We start from the raw sequence: 25,574 nt of genomic DNA on the forward strand, positions 1-25,574 counted from the left end.
CCACAGGGGATATGTCTCCGTTCCCTCACGTCCTCTCAGACAACCCAGGGTTCACAGTCATCAGGCCGACCTCAGCAAATAGTCCTTAGCCCGAGAAGGGCACGGTTGTGTCGCGTGCTCCGCGTATGACTCGAGGACATGATCGGTGATAAGTTGTCATGTTCCAGTCTTCAATGGCATGCCTTCCCTAAGCAGGTGCTATTCCATTGGTCTCTGTGTCACTCCTGATCTCTTTATTCTCTTGCGCATGTGGACCCAGGAGAAACGAGACACTCAGCCTATTTGACAGAGAGGGAGAGAGCAAATGAAGGAGAGAGTGCCCTAAATAGATGCAGTACCAAGTGACAAGACGGAGCAGAGAGAGAGAGAGACAGAGAGAGAGACAGAGAGAGCAGCAGCAGAGAGAATCTCCAGCATTTAGTGGTCTCAAGTTTAAGGTGTGAAATACAAGCCTGTGCCAGCCTGGGCACACACGCACACACACACACACACGCACGCACGCACACACACACACACACACGCACACACGCATGCACACACGCACGCACGCACACACACATTCACTCGGTATACACTTTCAAACATACATTCTTACATACTCTTCAAGCACGTGGGATCCTTCAACTGTAGTTCATTATTTCACCCAAAGAGGGCAGTGTTCCGAACACCAAACAGTGATTTATTGTGGGACAGAAGGAACAGGAGACTCTCAGGATCCCCCTCCCCCCCCCTCCTCATGTTCTTCCTCCTGAGGATTATAAACACACACTCACACAGAAGACCCAGTAAGTACACAGCAGACACACAAACAGGCACACAGCAGTAAATGTTAAAACACACACTAAAAGAAAATTCACAGCATCCACCCTGGGAGGACCCCACGACTAAGTTGTCTTCACTGTAGGAAAGCAATCGTGGCAACACTTTTCTTACGTGTCTAAAAGGTGTTTAATGCATCATGATAGCCTGTTAAGAGGGGTTATGTAGGCATTTAGAATCAGCGCCATAGCCATAGCAATGCCAAGGTAATAACCTTGTGATATTATCCAGAGAAGGTATGGATATATGGGGGGGGGGGGGTCTAATTAAGCTCAAGAGATATAAAGAATGGAGCAAAAAGGCTAAAAGGTCTGTTCACTTGAAATGCATAACATGACTGCATCCCGACCATACAGAATGTGTGTGTGTGTGTGTATTTAGAGGAGTCGGATTACTTTTAGTGCAAGCTGCATCTCTAATTAGACTTGTTGATCCAGCTCACGGTGTGTGATACTAGGCTTGTACACAGCCAAACACGCACAAAACACACATCTAGTCTGAGAAAAGATCTTTATTTTATAAAAACAGTATTGCCAGTTACATACTCTTACTGAAAAATGCAACTTTTCAGAGCCAAGGCATGTATGAGAAGTACAATATTGTACATGGACAGGCAACACTACAGAAACCATGTATGTGAAAAACAATAATAAAAAAACAGATGATTGGTCTCTTTTGCCATTTAAAACAATTAGTGGTAAAAGTGGAATAAAAACAGATTGCATAACCCTTTCACCCACATCTCCAACAGACCATCCCCCAAAATAAAATAAAAAACTACATTAACTCAGACAAAATGGAAATAAGAATGCAAGGAAAACTAAAAGAGATTACAGTATATACCAAAATGTGCTTTTTCCCAGCCTGTCTAAAGTCCAGTTTCCCTGACTGGTCCATGCTCCCAAGGTTATAAAGAGTGACGGCATGCCCTCCTTTCCAATTATTCCCGCCGGTAGAGATGAGACAGACTGAAACATTACGATACCATAAACGTCAGCACTGAGTTTTTAGTGTTATAGACAAATTAATGGGCCATTTCAACATTCTAGAACCAACAGGATTCTCCATTCCGCAGGTTACACAAGGGAAAGTCCATTCTAGAATGTTAGGAAAGTTAGTTGCAACTCTCGCCAAAGGGCTTTTGTCTATTGCAACAATGGGGTACTGCATTGCAGCCGTAGATGTGTGGGGACTATGGCAATGTAGCCAGAATTATAACGGAATTAGTGATGTATCGTTGTAGCATAGTGGACTGAGTACTGTAGTCGTTAGAATGGTGTTTTAAATAAGAAATTACAGCGTGTAAACAGTACTGTTTACCACAGTGGCAGTAGTGTGTGTGTGTGTCAAAATACAGGTCGCAGTAAGCCAGGTGTGCCTACAGACACAGGGTGTTTGAACACTGCATCCCTGTTACTATCTCAGGGGGGAGGGCGGGGGAAGGGGCACGGTGTGTGAGAGTGGGGCTCTTGGTACTGTAATAATAAATGAAAAACGATACCATTCAAACAAATGTAAAAATGTATCACAGGTGTAGAAAAAAAGCTCGCAGTAGGAGTTCCTTGAAAATATGTTTCACGGTCTGGTGCATGACAAGGTATTACAGCCACAGCCACACACACACTCCACATTACTTCATCATCCATCCACACAGACACACACACTCAGAGGTCTTATTCACATCAGCCTTGGTCGGACGCTACTCGTCCAATGTCCAACCAGCGAAAAACATACAAGAGAGAGGAAGTTAACTCCTAAACAAACACAAACATTCCGCGTCTATGAGCGTCGAGTCCTATTGGACGATCGTCGCTCAAATCTTCCTGACCAGCCAATCCCTTGAGGGGGGGATTGATTTAAATTAAGTCCAAAACCTACAAAGCATACAAGACATTCCTCCGCGAATCAAAACATGCCCCTCTTTTTATATATACACAGCATTATACCCTACCTACACATACTAGAAAACAAAACTCCTAGATCTCAGGATGCAGGTGTTGGCAGCAATCTGATTCACAATGAAGGACAACATAACATAGGAGAACGATGAAGAGTACGCCAACATGTTGTTGTGGAAACCGAAAAACAAAACAAAAAGAACTTATGATTGTCAACAAATATGATTGCCTTGAGATAGGGAATATAATTTAAATTAGAGAGAATATATATTTCTGATGCTACTATGAACCTCATGTCTGTCTGTGTGTGTGTGTGTGTGTCTTCAATATCAGCTCTTCTGATTGCAACACAACCGCTTTCTTTGGATGTCCAGCCTCATCTGTAATCCACACTGTCTTCGTGGAGCAGGGAGAGAGAGAGAGAGAGCGAGAGCGAGGGGGGAAGGATGAGAGAGAGAGAGCGAGAGAGAGAGCGAGAGAGCGAGAGAGGGGGGAAGGATGAGAGAGAGAGAGAGAGAGAGAGGGGGGAAGGATGAGAGAGAGAGGGGTAGGGGGGTGGATGAGAGAGAGAGCGCGCTAAAGAGAGAGCAGGAGAAAGTCTCTCTGGGTCCTCTCTTCAGTAGCAGTGGTAGGGCTGCTGGAACCCTGCAGGTCCACTCTGGGTGATGCAAACTATCAATTTTTCTGTTGGTGGAAAAGATCGGACAGGCATCAGTATATAGGTCTACTCAGTAACGCACGCATTTCAAAACACACACACACACACACCAAAGCATACAACTACACACAAAAACACTGATTCTTTGGTATAAGTATGGCACACGATACACAACTTTACTTCCAAGTGCAGAACCTAAGGTTACAATCCATAAAACGATATATTTAGCATTGAGCATCGCTATACACGGACAGCTACATACTATACCAGTGCTAGTGAGGGTCCAGGGTACTACAGTATACAGTAGAGTACTCATGGACTTCAAATCAGTGTTCCAAAACCCCCATATTGGATATTTCTTTTTTTAAGTGTAGCCAGCATTTGGCCAGGTCTTCCCCTCCCCCCCCCCCCCGCCCACCCCCAAAATGGTCTGTTCTAGAGGCCCTCTGGATAGAGATTGAGACCGAGTCCATGCAGGACGTGAAGTCAGACGTACCATGCTGTAACATGCAGAGAGAGGGGGGAGAGGGAGGGGGAGGGGCCTAACCATCGTAGGAATCCAGGAGGGGCAAGGAGCCCTTTCTGCCCCCATAGACCCCTCGCTGAGACACACACACACACACACACACAGAGAGAGAAACAGAAAGACAGAGAGCGAGTGTGAACAAGTGAAACGGTTAAAAAAGGGAGAGGTGAACGTCAACCGGAGAAGTGGAAAGGTATTGTTTGGAAAGGGATTTGGTGGGGGAATAGGGGTTAGTGTAGGTCAGTGAGGGGGCTGGGGAGTGTACATCTGTCCTTGTTTTGTGAGGGTCTCTCTCTGTTGTGTGGGTCACCTTTAAAGTGTCTGTGTTATCCAGAGTGTTGTCTAGAGTGTGTCTCCTCTCCCTCTGGTCCAGTGTAGAGTAGGCTTCTGCAAAGAGGGAGGGAAACATGGAAACCGTATTGAGCCCAGATGAGGATTCTGCAACAGTGGAGAATCATTGGCATCCCACATGTCAAAGGTCAAGCACACAGAACGCCGTCAGGACTCCTGATGAGGAGCAACAGTTCCAGAAGGCTGACGGCGCTCGTTTGAAAAGAGGGGGCATGTTTTGGTGTGTGTGTGTGTGTGTTTCTAAGAACACTCACCAGGGCCTAGGTCGTTGAGTGGGATGATGTCCCTCTTCTCTCCTGCGGAGGAAGAACCAAGACAACCCGGTTACAACGTGGCCCTTAGAAGCATCGACTGAGGGGGACATCTGACAGGTGTGTTTACACCTCTCTCATCACAAACACACACACACCTCTGTCCAGCAGCGGCAGAGTGCTGTCCTCGTAGCCCCCGTTGGCCCGGCTGGGGCCGTTGGTGCTGGGGGCCACGTTCACCATGAAGTCGCTCTTCTTCCAGCCGTCCTTCTCCAGCGGCTTCCGCAGCTCCTTGTGGCCCCACACCAGCTGCAGCACCTGCCCCGCCCCGCGCACCTCGCGGTCCGAGCGCTTGCTGTGGACGCGCGCGCACACACACGGTTACGAAACACACAGTGGTAACACACTTTTTTTTTTTTGTGGATGCAACCACCACGTGATGCCCATTGAAGCACTGATTCGCTCCGACACGGCACCCACAACCCCCCAGGCCCCCCCTCACCCATCCTTGTTGATGAGCACCAGCCTCTCGATGCCCTGGGAGGCCCGCAGGGTCTTGGCCGCCTCCAGGCTGTTGCCGAGCACCTCGGTGAGCGTGCTCAGCACGGACACCACCGTCTCCTCGGACAGGGCGCGGGCAGACTGGCTCTGGCCCCCCGGCAGGTCGGCCACTAGGTGGGGCACCGCGTGCTTACCTGCGGGGGGAGAGGAGCACCAGAAAGGCACAATGAGTGAGAATTAAAGGGTTCAAAATCCTTTACGATATACTGGAAATAAGTAATATGGGAAATATAATTAGCCAAACAATAACATGAATTTGTGAGCATTTATACGAGTGAAAGTTCCCTGTAACAGTGCGAAGGCTGCATCTACGCCCCCTCCCCCGTCTCGACCCTGTGGTCTTACCCAGCAGCTCGCGGTTGCGGTTGTCGATGGCCAGGTTCCTCAGGGCCCCGGACATGGCCCTGACCACGCGGTCGTTCCCGTGGGCCAGCAGCTCGGCCATCATGGGCAGCCCCTTCTCCAGGCGCACCGTGGCCCGGATGTAGCGCCCGTACTGGGGGAGGGGGGAGAGAGGGGGGGGAGCCTTGGTTGAGCGATGCACGGTACACGAGGCGTCGCTCGCAAAAAACAAAAAAAAAGGAGGCTGGTCGTACGCGCGAGTCGAGTTTGAAGACGAACACGACACGACAGAGAGAAATGTGCCGTGCGTTTTTGCCAAGGCTAGCCTCCAAATCACCCCCACGGTGAAATGACTCATTTGACACATCAACAAAAGCAGGAACGGAGAAACTCTCAGCCCTGCTCCTAACAGCCCGACCCAGCTCCTACGAGCGTGCCTTTAGGAGGGGTGACGCACAGCGGCGGTGGTGGGGAAGGGGGGGGGGGGAGGAGGACTCACGGTCCAGCGGCCGGCGCAGAGGTTCTGGACGGCCCCGGCAGCAGCCTCCAGGACAGACGGGTTCTGGCTCTCCTGCAGCAGGGAGGTGTACACACGCACCACCTCGGGCTGGAACAGCAGCTCGTAGCCTGGCACACACACGGGAGGATTATGAGACTGGAAGACTAGAAAGAGCTAACCCGTATTGAATATTCCAGGAGAAACTGGAATTTGGAGACCCACCTTTGGCGGGCGTTTGCCTCTTGGGAATGTCCACCTGATCTGCACCTCCATCGTCTCCATCTTTCTTTCCTGAAGAGGTAGACGGAGGGGGGGGAGAAGCATTTAGAAAAAGAGTCATTGGAGGTCAAGCTTTCAAGACAACGAGCTTTAAGTTATACTTCGTTTTGTCCCCCCCCCCCCCCCCCCCCCTCCAGGAGCTGTTTAGTAATATCATGTGAGCACATGCACTAAGGATTAAGTGCAAATCTACTGGGATTCCAAGCAGGCTGGACAGCGCTCGGCTGGTGTGTTAGATTGAATCTGCACCGCGTTAGTACGGCTACTGACTCGCTAGTGCGTCTAGATAACAGCATCTTACCTTTGGCAAACCACTCATCTAAAAACACAGGAGAAACCCAGGAAAGGGCGGAGAGGGGGATGAGAGAGAGGGAGGAGAGAAAGACAGTAGAAGTTTGAAAACATAAAGGGAGTGCCACCGCCACCTTCCAAGCACAAACCAATCCCGTCCACAAGACCGAAACCAAGCCCCCCCCCCCCCCCCCCACCCCCCCACGATTTCAAAACGCATTTGGGTGCGTAATCTGCTCTCGAGACAACATTGCGCCCTCGTCTCTCTTTCTCTCTCTCTCCTCCCCTGTCCTGCCCCGCGTCTCTCTCCGGGGGGACCTGACAGAGCCCTGCGACTGACCTTTGCCCTTCCGCGAGCCGAAGCAGCTGGCCTTGTTGGCGCTGGGGGCAGGGCCCTGATTCAGGGGCGTGGCTTCCAGGTAGCGCTCGTAGCCGGGGACCTCGCGGTGCACCTGATAGGACAGGTTCCTCAGCAGACACACACTGTTCTCCACCAGCTAGGAGAGGCAGGGAGGGAAGAAGAGGAGATATGGAGGGAGGGTGTGGAGGGGAAAAGGTTAAGTATCAAATGTACCTGTACAGTGCTCATGCATTGGTCACTTTTGCTACATTGAGAAGTTCTGGAGAAGCACAGTGCGGGATACCTTGTTGTCCACGTCTTTGCGGTTGATCTGTGATTGGACAATGTACATGAGAGAGTCCACCAATCCCGAGCATTCCCTCAGCTTGCGTCGGGCCTCGCTGCGTTCTGAACTCACGTTCCTGAGAAGCAGAGAACAGCACTCTAGCGACACTCCAGCTAGCTGGCTGACGTGGCTCATTCTGCCGATTCTTCACCCTCAATACCCCTGTTCTCCTCCAGTTCTGTGTCTCCCTCTACGCCTTCTCTCCCTCTCCTCCCCCCCCCCCCCCGGTCTCTCTCCATACCTGAGGCAGCCAGCTGTGTTGGTGAGGGCCGTCTCCCACTCCAGGTGCCGGGGCTTGCAGCTCTCCTCGCCCCCGTCGTTCCCCCTCTCCCAGCCCGAGTGGGGCACCATCACCTCGTCCGCCAGGGCGTGCAGGGCGTGGTCCACGATCTCCATCTTCACCGAGTCGTGAGACGACAGGTTCCACAGCGTGCCTGGAAGGAGACGCAGCCGTCGTCACCCCCAGCTCCTAGCAGTGGCTGGGGTACTGACAGTAGTAGCCCAAACACTACCATATAGCAGTAGTCCTAATAGTAGCAGTAATACTACACTATCAGTAGTAACAGTACTAGTAACAGTACTAGTAACAGCAGCAGTAGTGACAGTACTAGCATCAGCAGCAGTAGTAACAGTACTAGCAACAGCAGCAGTAACAGTACAAGCAACAGCAGCAGTAGTAACAGTACTAGTAACAGCAGCAGTAGTAACAGTACTAGTAACAGCAGCAGTAGTAACAGTACTAGTAACAGCAGCAGTAGTAACAGTACTAGCATCAGCAGCAGTAGTAACAGTACTAGTAACAGCAGCAGTAGTAACAGTACTAGCATCAGCAGCAGTAGTAACAGTACTAGTAACAGCAGCAGTAGTAACAGTACTAGTAACAGCAGCAGTAGTAACAGTACTAGCATCAGCAGCAGTAGTAACAGTACTAGTAACAGCAGCAGTAACAGTACTAGTAACAGCAGCAGTAGTAACAGTACTAGTAACAGCAGCAGTAGTAACAGTACTAGTAACAGCAGCAGTAGTAACAGTACTAGTAGCAGCAGTAGTAACAGTACTAGTAACAGCAGCAGTAACAGTACTAGTAACAGCAGCAGTAACAGTACTAGTAACAGCAGCAGTAGTAACAGTACTAGCATCAGCAGTAACAGGGGTACCTGTGATGGTGTCTGTGAGGTCCTGGTCTCTGGTCTTCCTCAGCAGGCGGACCAGGGCGGGGACGCCGTCACAGTTCTTGATGGCGATCTTGTTGTCGTGGTCGCGTCCGTACGAGATGTTCTTGAGCGCCCCGCAGGCCGAGTGGTGCACCTCCTTCTTGGGGTGGTCCAGCAGAGACACCAGGGAGGGGATGCCCTTCAGACGCCGCACCTCCGACTTCACCTGGACACACACACACCCGACATCAGCGCTGGACATATTACCTTGGTATGGCTACATAGGGGTGAAGGAGCGCGTGTGTGCGCGCGCGTGTTACCTTGTCGTTCTTGAAGGTGAGGTGCTGCAGGAAGGCGGCAGCGTTGGTCTTGACGGGGTCCAGGCGGTAGTTGAGCATGGCGATCACCTCGGGCAGCTCGGGCTGCCTCCAGGAGCCGGGAGGGCCCTTCCTCAGGGTGCTGTCCAGCGACGCCATGCTGCCCCGCTCCATCGCCATGGGAACGCCCCAGGCGTAGGGGTCCACTCCGCCCATGTCGCCGTCTAGCGTGTCCTCACAGCTCCTGGGGGGGGGCGGGGGAGGATGAGGGAGATCAGATGTGGGGTTCTCACAACAGGTGAATGTCTGTCTGTATGTATGTATGTATGTATGTATGTATGTATGTATGTATATATATATATATATATATATATATTGTACACATCATGTAGTGTGTGTGTGTGTGTGTGTGTGTGTGTGTGTGTGTGTGTGTGTGTGTGTGTGTGTGTGTGTGTGTGTGCCAACCTGAGCCTGCGTCTGTCCAGCGTGCCTGGGCCGCCACCGCCCCCCAGCCGGGGCATGGTTCCGTAGCCCGGGTGCATGGGAGGGGGCGCCATGCTGTAGTCCATGTCGTCGTAGCCCAGGCTGCGCTGGTCGTCCTCCATGCCGTAGGGCGCGGGGGCGTAGCGCATGCCCCCCAGCTCCAGGGCGCTGCCCACGCCCCGCACCACGCGGCTCACCTGGGGCTGGGCGCCGTACGGGTCCAGCTGCTGCCTGCTGGGGGCGCGGTAGCCAGAGTCCAGGGTCCTGTAACCGTCCATGGGCCTGGAGGGAGGCAGGGACAGAGCGAGCGAGAGAGAAAGAAAGACGGCCAACATGAGAGGAAAGAAAGACCAGGAAGGGAGGGAACGAGATGATTCATAGAGAACAATGAAGACAAACGTGTCATCGATACAACAGGCACCACAGGACTTTCCCCTGACCGACAATGGTACGGACGTCGTCGGGCTGCTCTGGGGGGGTCGAGAGCAAGTCGGCCCTCTACGCCCGGCCCTCACCTGTATCTGTCGTCCATGCGCGTGCCTCTGCTCAGGCTGGCGTAGGTGTCGGCGGGAGGCCCCGGCCTGTAGTCGTCGTAGCCCCCCGAGGGGGCGTAGTGGTAGTTCCTGGGCACAGTGGCCATGGGGTAGTCAGGGACCCCGCCCCCCTGCCGGTAGGCGCGGTCCAGGGTGGCGCTGTAGCCGCCCATGCCGGACACGGAGAGGCCCCCGTCGATGGACATGGAGTCGGGGAGGACGGTGCGAGAGGTCACCACCTTCCTGATCTGGGGGAGGAGGGTCAGAGGTCAGCGGGAGGTGACAGAAGGATGTCACGTGTGGAGGTGACTGTAACGCTGCGGTAGGGGGGGGGGGTTTGTGGGGAGGGTGGGGCTGGATGACCGGGTCAGCGTGGGAGGGAAGGAGGGTTTCAGAGTGCAGGATGTCTTAGTCGGTTCAGAAAACTGGGCGGGTTTTAACCAAAGACGTGCAGTAAATGTTTTTAACCTATTGCAGCTGTCAGTTACGTGAGAAGAGGAGATGGAACATGAAACGTTTGTTCCTTTTTTTCCCCCAACTACTAATAATCGTGACTCAGATAAACCTCATAGGCTGCGTCCTGTGATAGCCTACTGCATCTGTCCTGCGCTGCTACAGCCTGGCTAGCGATCTAGCCAGCTAACCTTCACCCTCAGTGGGAACAATCAAACTAAGCAAACTAACGTCCAACACTGCACATACCAAAATAAACACGAGTTCAACAATAGAAACGTAAACAATGCTTCCGTCAACAAAATTAACGCCCCAACTGAGTCCCCTTCTGTCCTAACACAAGCCATGCTGAAAACCAAGAGCGCAGTTGCGACCTTACATGAACACCAGAGCAAATACAACATAAAAACGACATTTCCCATTAATGAGTAGTTTAAACCCATCCACCATAGATGAACTCATTTGGATCAGTACAGAGGTGCCCTCCTTGGAAATGTTTGATGCCTCTAAATGTGCTGAAAACTGGCTGTCAGCTGGAAAAAGATCAAGACACCCATGCTACAAAGCTTAGCCAGGCCAGTCAATTTAAAACAATGTTACAATGAATACAAAAAAGTAATAAATGAAGATGTAATGAATAAATAAGTAACCAATCCTGTTTCCGGTCAATTTTGTGCAATTAATTCAATAGTCTAATAACGATTCAACGTTTAACGTTTTTAAAAACAGAAACTGACTGTGCCCCTAAATTTTGTCTGTGCCCCTAAAGTGTTTCCACTTGGGGGCACATGTGCTCCTGCACAAAAAGTTAGCGTAAAGCCCTGTGTGTGTGTGTGTTCCTACCCCGTTGTCAGCCCGCCGCGCGGTGCCCTCCTCTGAGAACACAGAGTGTGCTTCCTGGGAGTCGTCTTCTGGAGTGTAGCTCTCATCGAGAGCTCCGTGAGCAGGGTCCACCATCCTGTACTGGAACACACACACACACACACACACGTTACTCTACCCGTTCCCTCACACACTCGCAGAATTTCACACAGACTTGCGACGGGGGGGGGGACACTGTGGCGCAGACGCTCACCTGGGTCCCGTTTATATAGCCGTCAGTCAGTTTCAGACGCTCTATGTCTGCATCACCTAGACGGCCGTTCTGGGGGAACAACAACAACACACACACACGTTTTAGTCCTGACAGGCACGACACAAGCACTCCCGTACGAGAGAGACTCCTTGAAACTCTGGTAAGGGCATGCAGCAGACCTACGTCTGCCTATAACCAGAATAATACTGCAATAATACTGCAGACGCACCACATTTCTAAGTGACCAGACTAGAAGAGTCGTACATGGTTGCTGACTCACTGGCATAGATGGATATTTTAGGAATGCATCTTTCCCCTCCTTCTCTCCTCCTTTTACAGGAACACCAAACAGGAAGTGGGAGGTCCTTTGCTAGCTACTAATGATGTGTCAAGACCATTTCATCCTGACCAAGTGAAAGGTGGGACTAACCAACAACCTTTAGCTGACCAGTCGGTGACGATCGCTTCACTCAAGGAAAATGTCTAGCAGCACCTGCTGTGTCCACAAGGGGGCAGGCAGTGGCGTTAGGTGAGCAAAGCAAGACGAGTCCAGGGCCTTCGGCCCCTCTGTTTGGCCTTTAACATCCTAAATCATAACAAGAGGAACTTGAGGACGTGGGTGCTTGTGACAGAGATCATCACCCCAGTGTGACACTGAACACGAGGACTTCCCATGTTCAGTGTCCCAAACGCCCCCCCCCCCTCCATTCCTCATCTCTACCCCTCCCTCTCCTTCTCCCCTCCCTCCTTCACATGCTGCGAACTCCAGTTCTAGCATGTCTAGCTTGACCCTGACTGGAACAATCAGCACGGGAGAGCAGGATAATCCACTCCAAATACCGGGGACGGACGCCATCCCATAATGTCCCGACACGCTGACTGGCAGGTACTGCTACTCACAGACCAGTAGCAGGGCGGGGAGATGGACGGTTTTTAATGAGGGTGGATCAGGTGAACAGATGGACCGGGGGCTAGAGGCTGCATGTCCGGCCAGGAGACCGGCTACTTACGGCGAGAGCGCGGACACACTGAGCATGCAGCGACGCACAGGAGAATAGCTGGGATTCCAACAAGGTGTGTGTGTGAGTGTGTGTGTGTGTCGGGGAGGCGTGTGATGTATGATGGATGGGACCTTGAACACGCTAAAGCATGTCAACAGACGGGATGCTGTGTGACTGGATGAGGGTTGAGAGACACACTGACATGCAGACACACACACACACACCAGCGTTGGGCGGAGGAGAGGACAGAGAGGGGGGGGGGGGCGGAGGGATGAGGATTAAAGGAGCTTCAAATGATAAGGGGGCGGCAGGGCTGGATGAACGAATGAGCAGATGGATGGATGGATGAACACAGGAGACACGGAGGATGAAGGGCAGGTCTCTAACCTCTCATCGCGGGGTTTAGAGAGGAGCCAGGGTGGGGACCAGGGCTGGTGCAAATGGAGGGTGGGATCGGGTGGGGCATGAATAGAGGGGGAGCTGGGGTGGTACGACTGTGGGTACGGGGGACATGAACATGGGATGGGCACAGGATGGGGGACATGAACACGGGATGGGCACAGGATGGGGGACATGAACACGGGATGGGCACAGGATGGGGGAGGAACAGGAGTGGTGGGAATTGGGATGACGGGAGGGTTTGATGGGAGGTTGGGCTGGGTGGGTGGGGTGGGGTGGGGGGCTTTACCTGTGTGTGGGGGAGGGGGCGGGACGAGGGGCTGGGGAGGCCCACCCTCCTCCTCTCCTCCTCCAGCGCTCGAGTCAGCTGCTCAAACTGCACCTCCTGCTCCCTCACTGACTCCAGCAGGGCGGCAGCGCTCTCGCACTGCTCCATGCACACTACAGAGAGAGAGGCGTTACGCGCACGCGCTCAGGGCCCCGCCAACAGCTGCAACAGTCACACACGTGCACACACACACACACACGTCATACACACACAGGCAGCTGTGCATAGTCATCATTTGAAAAGGTCACCCGAGCAGAGATACACACCTTCACCAGGGGGCGTGACTTTGTGGAGAAGAGGTGAGAGGTCAGGCCAAGGTCAAAGGTGGGGGCTTTAATTGGCGGCGGGGCTCATGGGTGGAAGGTCACCAAACCACCGAGCCGAGAAAACAGGGGGGGGGGGTGGGTGGGTGGGGGGTGGAGAGAGCCAAAGTCACGGCTGATCGAGAACACAGGAGGGGAGGAGAAAAGGACAGTGAGAAGGGGGGTAGATGGAATAGTCCAGCAACACTTCACAGTAACACACACACACACACACGCGTATAGATAGCCTGTAGAGAGCAGACCACAGCAGGATAAACCCGCATTTGCTGCGAACGTTGGTACAGCAGCAGACACTGCAGCTCATTCAGGGCTTCTGGGGGAAACTACAGCTCCTGTCAGCAGCACGGTCTGAGGAACTACGACTCCCATGAGCCATCGGTGCCGTCTCTCCTGTTCAGAGGGCAGCGGTGCTGCTTCTCTCCCAGGTCCCTGCCCCTCTCTTCCTGGCTCTCCCTCCCTCCCGCCGGTAGATGCCTGGCTCACTACAGACTATGACAGGCAGTCTAAGATCTGCTGCATTCTTCATGAACCTGATCTCCACATCTCTGACCGTTTCCATTTCGTTCAAAGTTGTTTGGTGGCGTTTTTTTCTTTCCCTTTTCCTTCTTTTCATACTGACACAAGCACACTGTTGACAGGCTCCGACACATCCAAAAGTCAAACCGGTTAGTCCAGGGAGGGGGTGGGAGGTGACGAAATTTCACTTTGCCTTTCAGTCTGCCTGTGTCACTGTGACAGACACACACAACTTTAAAAAAAAATTAAAAGGTACCAAGAGCTTGTCAGTAGGAGCTGTGGTTAGGCAACAAACAGGCACCTGCATTTACACCTCTTGCACCAGGTGCGTTTGAGAGCGTCGTCAGAGAGACTGAGAAAGGTGTTCCGGTGTGTCACGGTTACGAGACTGATAAGGCCAGAGAGGAATGTGATGACGTCAGGAGGTGGGACTGCCCATTCAACGGCAGCAACAGGACCTCCGACTACCTCGTCTGCTCCTGCCCTGTCTGATGACGCGCGCGCACACACACACACTCGCGCGCGCACACACACACACACAATGCATGTTTCTCTTACTTCACGAAGGGGTGAAGTAGCCTACCTCGTTTTCACTTTCACATGATAAAAGGAGCACAGGCCGTGAGAAGAAGGGAAGATGAAAGGGAAAAAGATTTACATCAAGGAGAGAGGTTTTCAAAAAAAAAAAATATATATATAAATTCTTTGAAGAAAAAGACGGGGTGCAGAGGCCGATCTAAGAGAGGACATGAAGTTCCACACACACACACACACACACACACACACACACACCAGTGGTCAGGCCAAAGCCTCACGGCCCCACCTGCACAACCATAACCAATATGCCCTTATAAGGGCAAAGCCAGGACAGGAGCACAGAAACCACAATCTACCACTGTCAGAGGGAGAGAGACAGGGGGGAGTGGGGGGGGGGGGGTAGAGGAGGAGGCAAGGGCAGGAAAACAAAGACAGACAGAAGCAGTGGGGGGGGGGGGGGGGGGGGCGAGCGAGAGAGAGGCCGAGAGAGAGAGAGGCCGAGAGAGAGAGAGAGAGAGAGAGAGAGAGAGAGAGGCCGAGCGAGGCAGAGAGAGAGGCCGAGAGAGGAGGAGAGGACAGATAAGGACAGCGGTGTTAACTAAAAGATAAAAAGCACGGCAACTAGCATTCCTCACATTGCGGTGGGTCACCAAACAACACAGAGTCCTTTGGAGACAAAACAACGCTCCCAGTAGGACCCAGCGCTCCTGGCTACGCTCACACCAAGGTCCCAAGGCCAGCCTGGCAGGTCGTACCGATCCAGTCACACACACACACACACACACACACCCCAAAACGAACACACCGGAGTCTAAAAATGTCATATTCCGTTGGTGCTTCTCAGTCCTTTGTGTCCCTGTAATTCCATAGCGCGTGTGTGTGTTACCCACAGGGAGGTGGGGAATGTGCAGCTGTCAGAAAGACCAGAGGAACAATAAGGAGTTTGTGTTAGTGAGCCACAAGTGTGAAAGAGATGTGGTCGCAAGTTGCGACTCGCAACGCAGTCGCACAGGATGGTGTGTGTGTGGTGTGTGTGTGCGCGCACGTTCGGTGCGTTTCTATAAAGTTGTGTTAAAAGCGCCCATCCTCCCTGCACCTGCACCCCAAGTCCTCACTGGCTCCTCAGTAAGCGTGGCGTAAGCAGTTTTGGCCTTGACGCCTTTTGGAAGTCAGCTGTGGGTTTCGTCAAACAATGAAAACAATTTGCCTCTCCTTCCCTCCCCCCACACAAACACACAGCCCTACCTCATACCCCCCCCCCCCCCCTCCCTCCCAGCTTCCTGAGTAACAGGATGTTATGGATTCTCCATCAGGGATGAGTAAGGACGCGGAGACACACCTTTATGTGAAACTCCAGTACAAACCCCTGTCTATGGTACGGCCTAAACTACTCTGTACCATTAGGCCTGCTCCACCACAAAACACCATTACCATTTGTCTTCTACATAAGCCACTACATTTAAGGCGTTAGCGCTGCCAGTGGTCAATCACATATATACTGTGGGCCAGGGGCTATACTAGTCTCCACCACAGCTAAGCCTTTAAAAAAGGTACACTGGGTAAGATTTTCAGTGAAAAAAAAGAAAACCTTTGTCTCAATTTTGGTGCGGAGGAATTTGGGTGGCCGTTTCTCATCTTTGAATTTATTTTAGAATGTTTCCTAGTGCAACTTTAACCTACCAGTGTCATCTATCCCAGAGTGTTTCCTGCTGTTGATGTTGGTATTGTATTTCAATGTAGCCCCTTTGTTAAACAGGATCAGATACGCGCAGCAGGGATTCATAGTGGATGGGGCCCAGTACAGAACTGTATACAGTATCATTTTTTTTCTTTCTCCTGCCTACTTGTGGTCAAAGCTCTTCGGATCCTAGCCACAAGTTTCACGTCAAACCACTCGCTTCCTCTGATGTTGACCAACCAATCAATACCAACCGTTGGATCCAAAGATATAGGGCACAGAGACAACAACCAATGAAATGGGGTCGTTCCATTACGTGGCTGTGTTGTCATCCCACGGTCACAATGTCAGCGAAGGGGAAGCAGAGAGCCTTAGGGTCAGCGATACACCCACACACACACACATCTGATCTGGCAGTGACACACCACGAGTCACTTGCGTCCCGTCTGATTTGTCAGTCGGTCACAGCACTTAAGTGTGACTCACCCCCGTTAGTAGATATCAGAATACAACAAAGCCTGGGTTCAAACATCACAAACACAATGGCCTTTGTGACACCCCAGCCTGGCTGTGCACACCTGCCTCGCAAGCAAATCCCTCTGTCCGCTTTCAAGAAGTGTAGCAAGCCGTGTGTCGTTTAACCATTATACAGTTCTAATGCAACTCCCCATGGTGCATGCTACCAACTCGATGTAATGCCATTTGTATGGGTTTAACAAAGTGTGGCTGGTAATGAGATTGAAGCATTAGACAGCTGATCCCCCCCCCCCCCCCTTACAGCCTAATGCACACATACACACAAACATCCACTCTGTCCACTTAGAGGAGATTAACCTAATGCACCTCCTCAAAATGGACACACACTCAACTAGCACATCAACCATCAGTGGGGACTTTTGAAACCCCTACTAGTCCTATTCATATTATAGGCATTTCATATCAGTCTGTGGATGGCAGGCAGGCTTTGTGCAAGCTCACTCCCAGGAACAAAAAACTACTGATGCCACATTGACCACCTGCTCCACCTGTGGAACATCACAGAAGCTTTTTTGTTGTTGTGGAATTAAGAATAGTCACTCCTGATATCAATAACCACCTGATGACAGAGTAGGCCAAAACCTGCACTACACACACACACACGCACAACTGGTTAAGCGAGGATCACACCAGCATCTCCCTACCCAGACAAACCACACAGCACGTGCGCACACACACATCAATACTGACCCCCATACTGTATTTACAACACAAACATCAGAAACTATTCCCATATGCAACACACTTCAGTTGACATCACCCCGCCTTCTCACTGCCCAAACAAGTTCATTCAGGACCTACCTAACAGGTTAACTAGCAGGGAATAATGAGGCCTGTGGGAAAGTTTCACTTGTAGACCCCCACCCCACACCCACAACAGCAACCTGTATGTCAAAGTTTCAAATGCTTGGCGTGGATTATATAGATCTGTTTGTTAAACTAATGATTATACGGCTAAATCAAGCATTATACAGAACAACAATAAACAGCAATTGGTCTTACCGGTGGCAGGTGTATAGTAGATTAACAATATTGCGCGCTTTCTCAGGAGTACTGAAAACAGAAAGACGACACTAATGAGAGATCTTGTTGTTGCAATTCCAGTGTTTGGAATAACAGTCCTCGCAGTGAACCACACACGCCTTGTCAACAATCAAATTACTTTGGCTATCCCTCTTTAATCGAAAAGCAATAGACGCATTTCATATTTTACACATATTACACATGAATGAGCGACCCTTGGTGGTTTAGAAAAGCAATACAAGTTTTTCCAATTAAATTATGTTGAAGTTGATCGCTGCAAGTCTAACTTTCGAACAAAAGACCACGGCAGCAGCAGTGTGTGTGCAAGCAAGCAACATTAAGTTCGCTCTCATTCCCTCAGCCTATGCCGCGATAGCTTTTCAGTCAGTAGGTAGTTTCATGAACATGAAGTCTCTACCGCCATAAAACGCAAATAAAAATTGCCCTAGACTTCCAATTACAGCATTGTATTCACTCAGATTTTGTGGAGTTGGTTGCTAGCTAGGTAGGACGACACCAGAAACTGGACTGGACACCCGTTACATTTCTAGGCTCGTCGTAGCATGCTGTTATAGCTAACGCGAGCTAGCCTGGGTTATATTTTGGTGTGAAGCCAGATTAACATACAATACGACTGCCAGCTATCTATGCTAGCTATCTAGAGCGCACCACAAACAATGATGTTTATGTCGAAATAAACCTTAGCTTGTTGGTTAAATGCCAGTATTACTAGCCAATCTGGTAATAGGTCATTCTCTGTCCACACTTACGCTAACAAACACCGGCCTAGCTAGTGCTAGCTTACATCGTCGAGACGCAGGCCAGGGCGTTTTACCCCACTAGGAATCAGACGGCAGGCTAAATAAGTCGTGCTGATATGATTCTGACCACTCCTTGCAGCCGCTGCAATGTTTGTGTTAGTTGTGAGCGACGAATATAGTGAAAGGGGAGTAATATATGTTCCCCTGGTGTATTTAACTCACCCAGACGTATTTTATTCTCTGGGCCTTTCCGCGTATCTTTTCTTCGCTTTTCCCCTCTTTCTGTCCTCCTTTCCTGGTATTTCAAGCTAGCTAGGCTGAAGCCAAGCGTCGGGACGAGGAGGGCGGGCTCAACAAGCCTTTTACCGTAAATACGTACGGTCACCAATGGCCCCAGTGAAATTCCTGTCCTATTACAGGTGTGTCACAGGTTGCGGAATGAGTCTACATGTTGCTCTTGTCCAAACACGAGTGCCCATTACAGACAGCTGATGAAGCGGATGATTAATACCCTTCATTCCCAAGACCTAATAACGACCCAGATGAAACCGCGGAGACCACCTTCTTTTCACACATATAGGCCTACATCCACTCACACACAACACATTTCCCAATAATAGTGGGAAGTTGTGCATTATTGGATGTATTTCTCAATTCAAGGAGGTTCCAATCATGTGATCAGTCATATCAGCTGTTTAGTTATCATATTGTTGATATAGAAAAAAATGAATTGTTTCTCAATTAGATTCCCATTCTCACATAAGGGGGTGGGGGTGTGATGGACTTGAGAAATCTATATTCTACTTGTTTATGTCAGAAGCACAAAGCTAAGAAGTTTGAGTAATAAATCAAATGAGAGGAATCCAGATAAACAATAGAAACCTTTTGCGCTGGGGGAACAAGGAACAATGCAAGGAATTTCCCCAATTTCCTGGAGAGTCCCCCGCAATTTTCAAGATTTGTAACCCTAACCCACATAGCAACGAAGGAGAGGCAACACTGCACTCTAGAGGAACAACCTTTAAAAAAAAATTCTGGTCCCCCGCAATACTGTTACATATACAGTAATACTAATAATGTAATAACGTATTTATTCCATACCAAAGTGAAACATAGGGGGGTTTTGAACCTGTAATCTCTTGATCCGCAGTCAAATTCTCTACCACTGAGCCAAGCCTGTATGATTTTGCCAAATGCAAAATTGAAGTGAAAAAGTAAGAAAAATAAAACATTTTTATTGAAGAAAAGAAAAACAACAACAAAAAACACAAAGCTACAGTTTAAGGGCATTTTACATTGATTACCTGGACATACACCAAAACCCATTATCCAGGACAGAGATATCGAAAAGGGCAATTAAAAGGCAATTAGACAGAAGAGCTGGAAAGCGGAGAGCTGGCAGTTATCAGAGTGCCATGTTCCCCTCGTCTGTGTGTGTGACCATGTGTCTGCGCAGGTTGCTAGGGTTGTTGAAGTTGGCCCCACAGTGGGAGCAGCCGTAGGGTTTTTCCCCCGAGTGTGTCCTCATGTGGATCTTCAGGCTGCCGTTCTGTGTGAAGCTCTTCCCACACAACGAGCACACAAAGGGCTTCTCCCCTGTGTGGATACGCATGTGGACGTTCAGAGTCGTCTTGTTGACAAACTGCTTCCCACACAAGTGGCAGGTAATGGGAACCTCCCCCGTGTGAATAGTACGGTGCCGCGCCAAATCCGAGCGCCGGTAAAAACGCTTATCGCAGAAACTGCATGCCAGGGGTGACTGATGGTGCTGGGCTGTTCTCACATCCAGACCCAGTTGCCAGCCTTCGTACCGGGACAGGTTTGATGAGGTTGGGGTCATCTCTGTTGAGGCTGCCAGGGTAGTAGCCTGGTCTACATTCCCACTGGCCCCTCCTCTCCTCTGAGCCTCCCCACTGCCCTGCATCCCTGTCATCTGGGTTCTGCTAGCATCATGGCTTTGCTGTGATTGGGTGCCATGGTTGACAGTGTGGATGGGTGCAAGACTAGGGAACCTCTGTGGATCCGGTTGTGTGAAGGGAGAAGAGTTCTCAGGGGCCGCCCACGCCGGGCCTTGGGCCACATCTTCTCCACTGTGGACGCTGACAATACACGGCCCCTCGTTACCCAACATCAGGGAGGAGGGGTTGAGCTCCGGCATTCCCATAGCAACCGACTGTGCCACATTCTCCTCGTTTTGGGACTGGGCCTGATCTACATGAAACAAAGAACATCATAATACTGACTTTCTTACATTTTTTAACATGTGTGTTTTATCATAGCCTAGTTCATCTCCTTACGACTTTGTGATAACATTTAGCTCCATGTTTCCCAGCTTCGTATACCTGCATGCTGTCTGAAGTTAACCTCAGGTCCATCCTCTTCTTTGATTAGGATAACATCAGGGCAGTTACTGCTCTCCACATCTGTAGACTGAACCACAATAGAGCGAGAAAGAGATTGTTGAACTGTTCAGCTAGGCTAATCGTTAAGGCAGTGAGTGATCAGATCGGGAAGGCTACCAACCTCGATTTTATTAGTGGTCGGATGTCTCTCATCCTCTGTTATTGTAATGGGACTACTTCTTCCATGGCGTTCTATTTTGTCTACGACTGGGAAAAAGTTTATATAAGTAAAAGTAGTCATCAAACCTCTCTTAAATTCAAAGCCTATTAAGTGCACTGGGACTTGCTTGCCTACCTGCCAGTCTTGAACGTGGTCTACAAAGGGCTTTGCTAAAAGAGAACCGACCGGCCCGTGTTGCGTTCGTTTTTTGAAGCCGTAGGGCAAAGAGCTCACTCTTCATTACTTTCATCCTCGTCCTCAGGACTTCGTTTTCTTTTATGCTGCGGGAGATCTCCAACCGAAGGTCTGCTGAGCTCTCGGAGATGAGCTGACTAATCTCTGCAACGGCTGCTCTCGCAAGCACGTCCATAATCGATGCAAGTTGTGTTTGCACCGATGACAAATACGTCGGCATTGTTCGTATTGATAGTGTGAAGATATTATAGAAAAACACAAAAATATGAGGACACCCAAGCAACACTATCCATCGAGTAGCCTATCTGCCCTGCTGTACACAAAGCCCTTTCCGGTCATAGCAGAACACTTCACCACCGTAATCCTACAAATGGATGTGCAGCTGTAACTAGTGAGAAACGAACGCCGAATCTGCTGGTAACGTAAACACGCACAAGACCTAAAAAACATGCGGTAATGGGCTCGTGTTCATCGGAAGGTTCGGAGTAAGTCAAATCACATTTCAAATCATAATTTCGTTCAATGGAGATTTGTCTTCAGCAGTGGGCTGCTGTGTCAGAACAGTGAGCACAACCGTGGTTCTTTTTCCGCATGACCCGAATACTCAAACACTAACATTTTAACGTGAAGTGTTTTTAACGATCTGTTAAATGCTCGTTTATTAGCAATCGTTGGATTTACAAGTATATTGTATATTGAGACAAAGACCAAACTCACAAGACTTCGAGTTTCCTGTGTTTTCTTCTTTGTTGACGGACACATTGTAAATTAAAAACGAATGATTGTCGCTTTATTTGTGACAAAAATACACATCCCACTAGCCTACAAAGTCACAGCATAGTAACGTTTGAAATAATAGCTACGTAATAATAATAATAATAACATGACACAAATTAAAAGAAATCTTGCTTGCTGATTAGACCTGACGTGTCAATTACACACAAACGGTGCTCTAACTATCTAAACAATTTTAGTTTCAAACTGTAAGACTGACATGAAACAGTAGCAAGACAGTACCCTATCCTTGCCGTCTTGGCATATTTATCTCTATTGGTCTTTTGAATTGCTCTGTCTTAGTTGTTCTAAGCCTGTGCACCAACTAACTGTCGGCTGTCTTTCTTCTCATCCTCTTCGACTACCTTCACTGCTGAGCTTCCCTCATCATTTTTCTGGTCCCCAATGAACTCTTTGTCAGGTTTGTCCTCTCTTTCCTGGCCACCGATCTTCCCATTCTCCCCTCCCTCTTTCTTTTCAGTGGACATTTCCTCGCCATCCGTAGCCCTGCCACTTTCCTCCCCTCCTTCGTTTGTACTCTTTTTCTCCTCCTCCTTGTCCTTCCTCTCCTTCTCTATTTTGGAGAGGTGATGACACAGGGCCTGGACGTAGGTAAACACGCACAGAGGGTCTGGCCTGTTCCCCATCAGGATCATATCAGCCACCTCCAGCAGGGGGCAGCAGTCAGCCATGGACCTGATGGACGGCAAGACCCAAAGCAGAAGAGAGATGAGAGGGGATGAGCAAAACAACAACATTAGAATAGGATGACTCTTCTCTCGTTCGCACAGACCATCTCTCTCCCTCTGTTTGTCGCACTTTCATGACACAAACTTTCCTCCACATGCGGAAACAAACTGAGCGCCATACTCTGCTGTCTTGAAGGCCAGAGTAAAGTTCTTCTCTCTCTCTTCCGCCTTCAGGGTGGAGAAATCAAAGGCATCCGGGAAGAAGCGATGCACCAGGGCACAGAACGCCAGCCCGTCACACCATGACGATGAAAAGTTCTCTATGGATACACCCTGAAGGTGGGGGGGGGGGGGGGGGGGGGTTGAAATTGGAGGACAGAAAGAATATCACATCTATGTCCTGTGGTATTGATGTCAACAGGCGACGAGTTCAAAATGCAGAGTCTAAGTGATGTGATTCTGAGATCACCTCGTAGTTGCGTGTTTTGTTGCGACACCACTGAAGGATCTTCTGTTTTATCGACGCCCCGCCTGCCACCGCCGCAGCCGACTTCTGCAGTTTGAAGTTACGAGGAATTGGCGTCCTGATAAAAAAAAATAAGAAAATAAGATCATATTTGTTATTTATATTGACATCCCTACCATGTAGGTTTCTCTCCTATGCCAGCTAATCGATAGTATATAGTTTGTGCACTTAATAGGCTGTAAAGAACTTACTCAGGTGCTCCTTGCTGGAACTTGGCTATGATGTCCTTTTTGGTGGACGGCCGGACAGAGCGGGCAGAGGAGCGGGGTCGGGACAGCGAGACGGGCGCAGAGGCCGGAGTGGCAGGGGAAGGACACGCCCCGCTTTTTCTTTTCGCCTTCCCTTGCTTCTCTCCCTCCTTGATCTTCCCCTTCTCTTTGACCTGCCTGTTCTTGGTGTCCGATCCCTTCGCCCCCTCTGTCTTCCCCGGCTGTGCTGTCTCCTTATCCTCCTCTCCTTTTCCCCCATCCTCCGTTTTCCCGTCTGTCTTGTCCCCTGCCTGTTGGGTGTTGTCTCCCCCGTCTTTATCCACCTCTTTCCCCTCCACTCCCTCTTTCTCAATCTCGGCTGTCGTGACCACCTCTTGCCCTTTGCTATTCTTGTCCTCCCTCTCCTCCTCTCCCTTCACCGCTCTATTTCCAATCAGCGTTTTGGGACTGTATGTCTCCGATCTGTCGGCATCAGGGTTTGCCCCCCCCCCCTCCTCCTCCTCCCCCGCATCTCTCCCCGCCTGGCCACCATCGGACTCACGCTCCTCTGGGTCTCCATTACCAGGCTCCGGGCCTTCCTCCGTTACTGTCTCTCCACCGGCCTCCGCCCCCCGCCCAGAATCCCCTCCCACTGTGTCCTCCAGCACGGACGCTCTGTCAGGGTTGGCCCTCTCGTGGACTGGAACTTCACCCTCTGTCTGAGAGCAGAAAGAGAGAGAGTGTGTTTGTGTGCTTGTACCTGTGCGTGTGGCGGGTGGGAGGAGAGTAGAGGAAACTGTCATTATTACATTAACTTATTCGATCATAATAACATATTTACTTCAAATACCCTAGATCTTCACTGGTCTTTCAGAATGGGATAGCATTGGAGCTTACCGTAAGTGACGTTACATTATTACAAATGCTGCACTCCAGGAACCAAGGTGTCACACCAGGTCATGACTTGGTAGTGACTCATCAGAAGAAATAGTAGAGGTGTCCGTGGAGAGCAGTGCAACATTCTTCATCAGCATTTGGCTGTGGAACAGGTGTTGCCCAGCTCTAACGCATGCTGTCTGTATCCCCCATGCTGAAAATGCCATACCTGACCCCTCCATTAATACACCGCTCTCAAATAATACGTGACATAGCAAAATAAATTATGTTGTTACTTATGTATGTCGGTCTGCTTTTTGAGTGACAGTTTAAGTCACAACTCACAGTTTAAGTAGGCTATTTCTGTAATGGGTTTGTATGTATGCGATGTAGCTAGGCTGTGTCAGTACTTTTCGCAATATGTAAGTGCTAGCTAACCCACCTGATTGTTATTGTTGTTATCCGTCTGGTTGGCTCCATGGTCACTCCCGGAATCCTTCGTGTTAACTAATACTTCATCCATGATTAGTTTGACTTCCTATGTATTTAAGTCCACCTTCCTTCGAGAGAAGCAATACATGTGCAAATAAAGAAAACGTCAAACCAGATTACTCTTTGCTACCAATGTGCTTTCATGGCTAACTCGATCCATCTATTGTGTCACATGCTCTCCCTGTTGTCTCACTGTCTGCCTCTGAGTGTCGGTCTGTTTGTCGCTCTGTTCCTTGCTCTCCCTCTTTTCTTCTCTGTCTATCTCTGTCTCTGTCAGGCCTGTCTGGTGTGTCGGTTAGAAGATGCCCCCTGCCCCCTCCAGCCTGGTGAAGATTCCACGGCACTTAATATGACCTTTCCTAGAACACTAGGCTCCAGGAATAGAACCAGTGACATAGGCACAGCCCAATTGCCAGGACAGCTGCAACTGCTATGGAAACCAGGGGTACACACACACAAACACATGGACAAACACATAAACACGTACCAAATCGTATCTGTCTCAAGTGAAACCTGGGGGATTCAAAACCCCAGTCCCCAACAACTAAACTTAACGACCCGACCAAATAATTGCACAGACTACAGAAATAGACATATAGGCACAGTTAAAAGTATCAATCTTGACTGACATCCTACTGGATGTTTTTCTCTCACACATACACATACACACCCAAACAGACTAATGGGGAAGCATGAGCAGGGCTGTGTCATCGATGCAGTCCTTACCTTGACTGATGTCTGCAGCACCATCCAGTTTGCCGTGTTCAGTATCTGTGTATCCCGGGCAGTGACCAAGCTCTCTCACTTCTCTCTCTCTCTCCTGTGTGTCTTATCACCTTGCTGTCTTTCCTTTACTTTGGCTCTCGGTCCTGCGTTGATAAACAAAACTGTCCAATGAGTCAGTCAGAGTGAATTTGCACGATCTCGATTTACAATGTCCCCCTTTATGCCATTTGTCTCTCTTCCTCATTCCTTACATCCCTCTCTTACTCT

The 25,574-nt window shown here is 50.0% G+C and overlaps 3 protein-coding genes across 10 annotated transcripts; all 3 read right to left on the bottom strand.

Annotated features, from left to right (window-relative positions):
- Positions 1-1,315: 1,315 nt before the first annotated feature.
- Positions 1,316-18,577, bottom strand: LOC136953754 (catenin delta-1-like). 7 transcript variants are annotated; one of them, XM_067247161.1, is made up of 22 exons: positions 18,502-18,564; positions 17,498-17,548; positions 12,866-13,017; positions 11,177-11,245; positions 10,945-11,064; positions 9,631-9,896; positions 9,098-9,397; positions 8,636-8,876; positions 8,319-8,541; positions 7,403-7,595; positions 7,120-7,237; positions 6,816-6,972; positions 6,486-6,503; positions 6,128-6,196; positions 5,906-6,033; positions 5,410-5,560; positions 5,006-5,198; positions 4,662-4,858; positions 4,507-4,548; positions 4,212-4,288; positions 3,923-3,977; positions 1,316-3,401 (listed from the first exon to the last, which is right to left on the bottom strand). In XM_067247161.1, the coding sequence occupies exons 3-22, from the start codon at positions 13,010-13,012 to the stop codon at positions 3,334-3,336; spliced, it is 2,832 nt and encodes a 943-aa protein (XP_067103262.1). In that variant the 5' UTR covers positions 13,013-13,017; positions 17,498-17,548; positions 18,502-18,564; the 3' UTR covers positions 1,316-3,333. The 7 variants fall into 7 exon arrangements, with proteins under 7 accessions (XP_067103262.1, XP_067103263.1, XP_067103261.1 ...); XM_067247162.1 differs by having other exon boundaries at positions 3,872-3,977; XM_067247160.1 differs by lacking the exon at positions 12,866-13,017 and having other exon boundaries at positions 18,502-18,577.
- A 921-nt stretch (positions 18,578-19,498) lies between these two features.
- On the bottom strand, positions 19,499-21,348 carry LOC136954614 (zinc finger protein 2-like). 2 transcript variants are annotated; one of them, XM_067248244.1, is made up of 4 exons: positions 20,977-21,348; positions 20,803-20,888; positions 20,622-20,709; positions 19,499-20,485 (listed from the first exon to the last, which is right to left on the bottom strand). In XM_067248244.1, the coding sequence occupies exons 3-4, from the start codon at positions 20,652-20,654 to the stop codon at positions 19,685-19,687; spliced, it is 834 nt and encodes a 277-aa protein (XP_067104345.1). In that variant the 5' UTR covers positions 20,655-20,709; positions 20,803-20,888; positions 20,977-21,348; the 3' UTR covers positions 19,499-19,684. The 2 variants fall into 2 exon arrangements, with proteins under 2 accessions (XP_067104345.1, XP_067104344.1); XM_067248243.1 differs by having other exon boundaries at positions 19,499-20,490; positions 20,977-21,221.
- A 448-nt stretch (positions 21,349-21,796) lies between these two features.
- smtnl1 (smoothelin-like 1) lies at positions 21,797-25,574 on the bottom strand. The gene is made up of 6 exons (XM_067247868.1): positions 25,308-25,574; positions 24,532-24,649; positions 23,217-23,932; positions 22,969-23,083; positions 22,681-22,832; positions 21,797-22,506 (listed from the first exon to the last, which is right to left on the bottom strand). The coding sequence occupies exons 2-6, from the start codon at positions 24,610-24,612 to the stop codon at positions 22,119-22,121; spliced, it is 1,452 nt and encodes a 483-aa protein (XP_067103969.1). The 5' UTR covers positions 24,613-24,649; positions 25,308-25,574; the 3' UTR covers positions 21,797-22,118.

The sequence above is a fragment of the Osmerus mordax genome, chromosome 12 (assembly GCF_038355195.1).
Source record: "Osmerus mordax isolate fOsmMor3 chromosome 12, fOsmMor3.pri, whole genome shotgun sequence".
Lineage (NCBI taxonomy): Eukaryota > Metazoa > Chordata > Actinopteri > Osmeriformes > Osmeridae > Osmerus > Osmerus mordax.

Coding starts and splice junctions, on each gene's coding strand:
- LOC136954614 (XM_067248243.1), bottom strand. CDS start 21,211: ATGGACGTGCTTGCGAGAGCAGCCGTTGCAGAGATTAGTCAGCTCATC. Junction 20,889..20,976: donor ACCACGTTCAAGACTGGCAG/GTAGGCAAGCAA, acceptor ACTTTTTCCCAG/TCGTAGACAAAATAGAACGC. Junction 20,710..20,802: donor CGACCACTAATAAAATCGAG/GTTGGTAGCCTT, acceptor ATTGTGGTTCAG/TCTACAGATGTGGAGAGCAG.
- LOC136953754 (XM_067247161.1), bottom strand. CDS start 13,012: ATGGAGCAGTGCGAGAGCGCTGCCGCCCTGCTGGAGTCAGTGAGGGAG. Junction 4,289..4,506: donor ACTCAACGACCTAGGCCCTG/GTGAGTGTTCTT, acceptor CCCTCTTTGCAG/AAGCCTACTCTACACTGGAC. Junction 3,978..4,211: donor ATAACACAGACACTTTAAAG/GTGACCCACACA, acceptor TGTGTGTCTCAG/CGAGGGGTCTATGGGGGCAG.
- smtnl1 (XM_067247868.1), bottom strand. CDS start 24,612: ATGGATGAAGTATTAGTTAACACGAAGGATTCCGGGAGTGACCATGGA. Junction 23,084..23,216: donor TTCCAGCAAGGAGCACCTGA/GTAAGTTCTTTA, acceptor TTTTTTTATCAG/GACGCCAATTCCTCGTAACT. Junction 22,833..22,968: donor ACAAAACACGCAACTACGAG/GTGATCTCAGAA, acceptor CCCCACCTTCAG/GGTGTATCCATAGAGAACTT.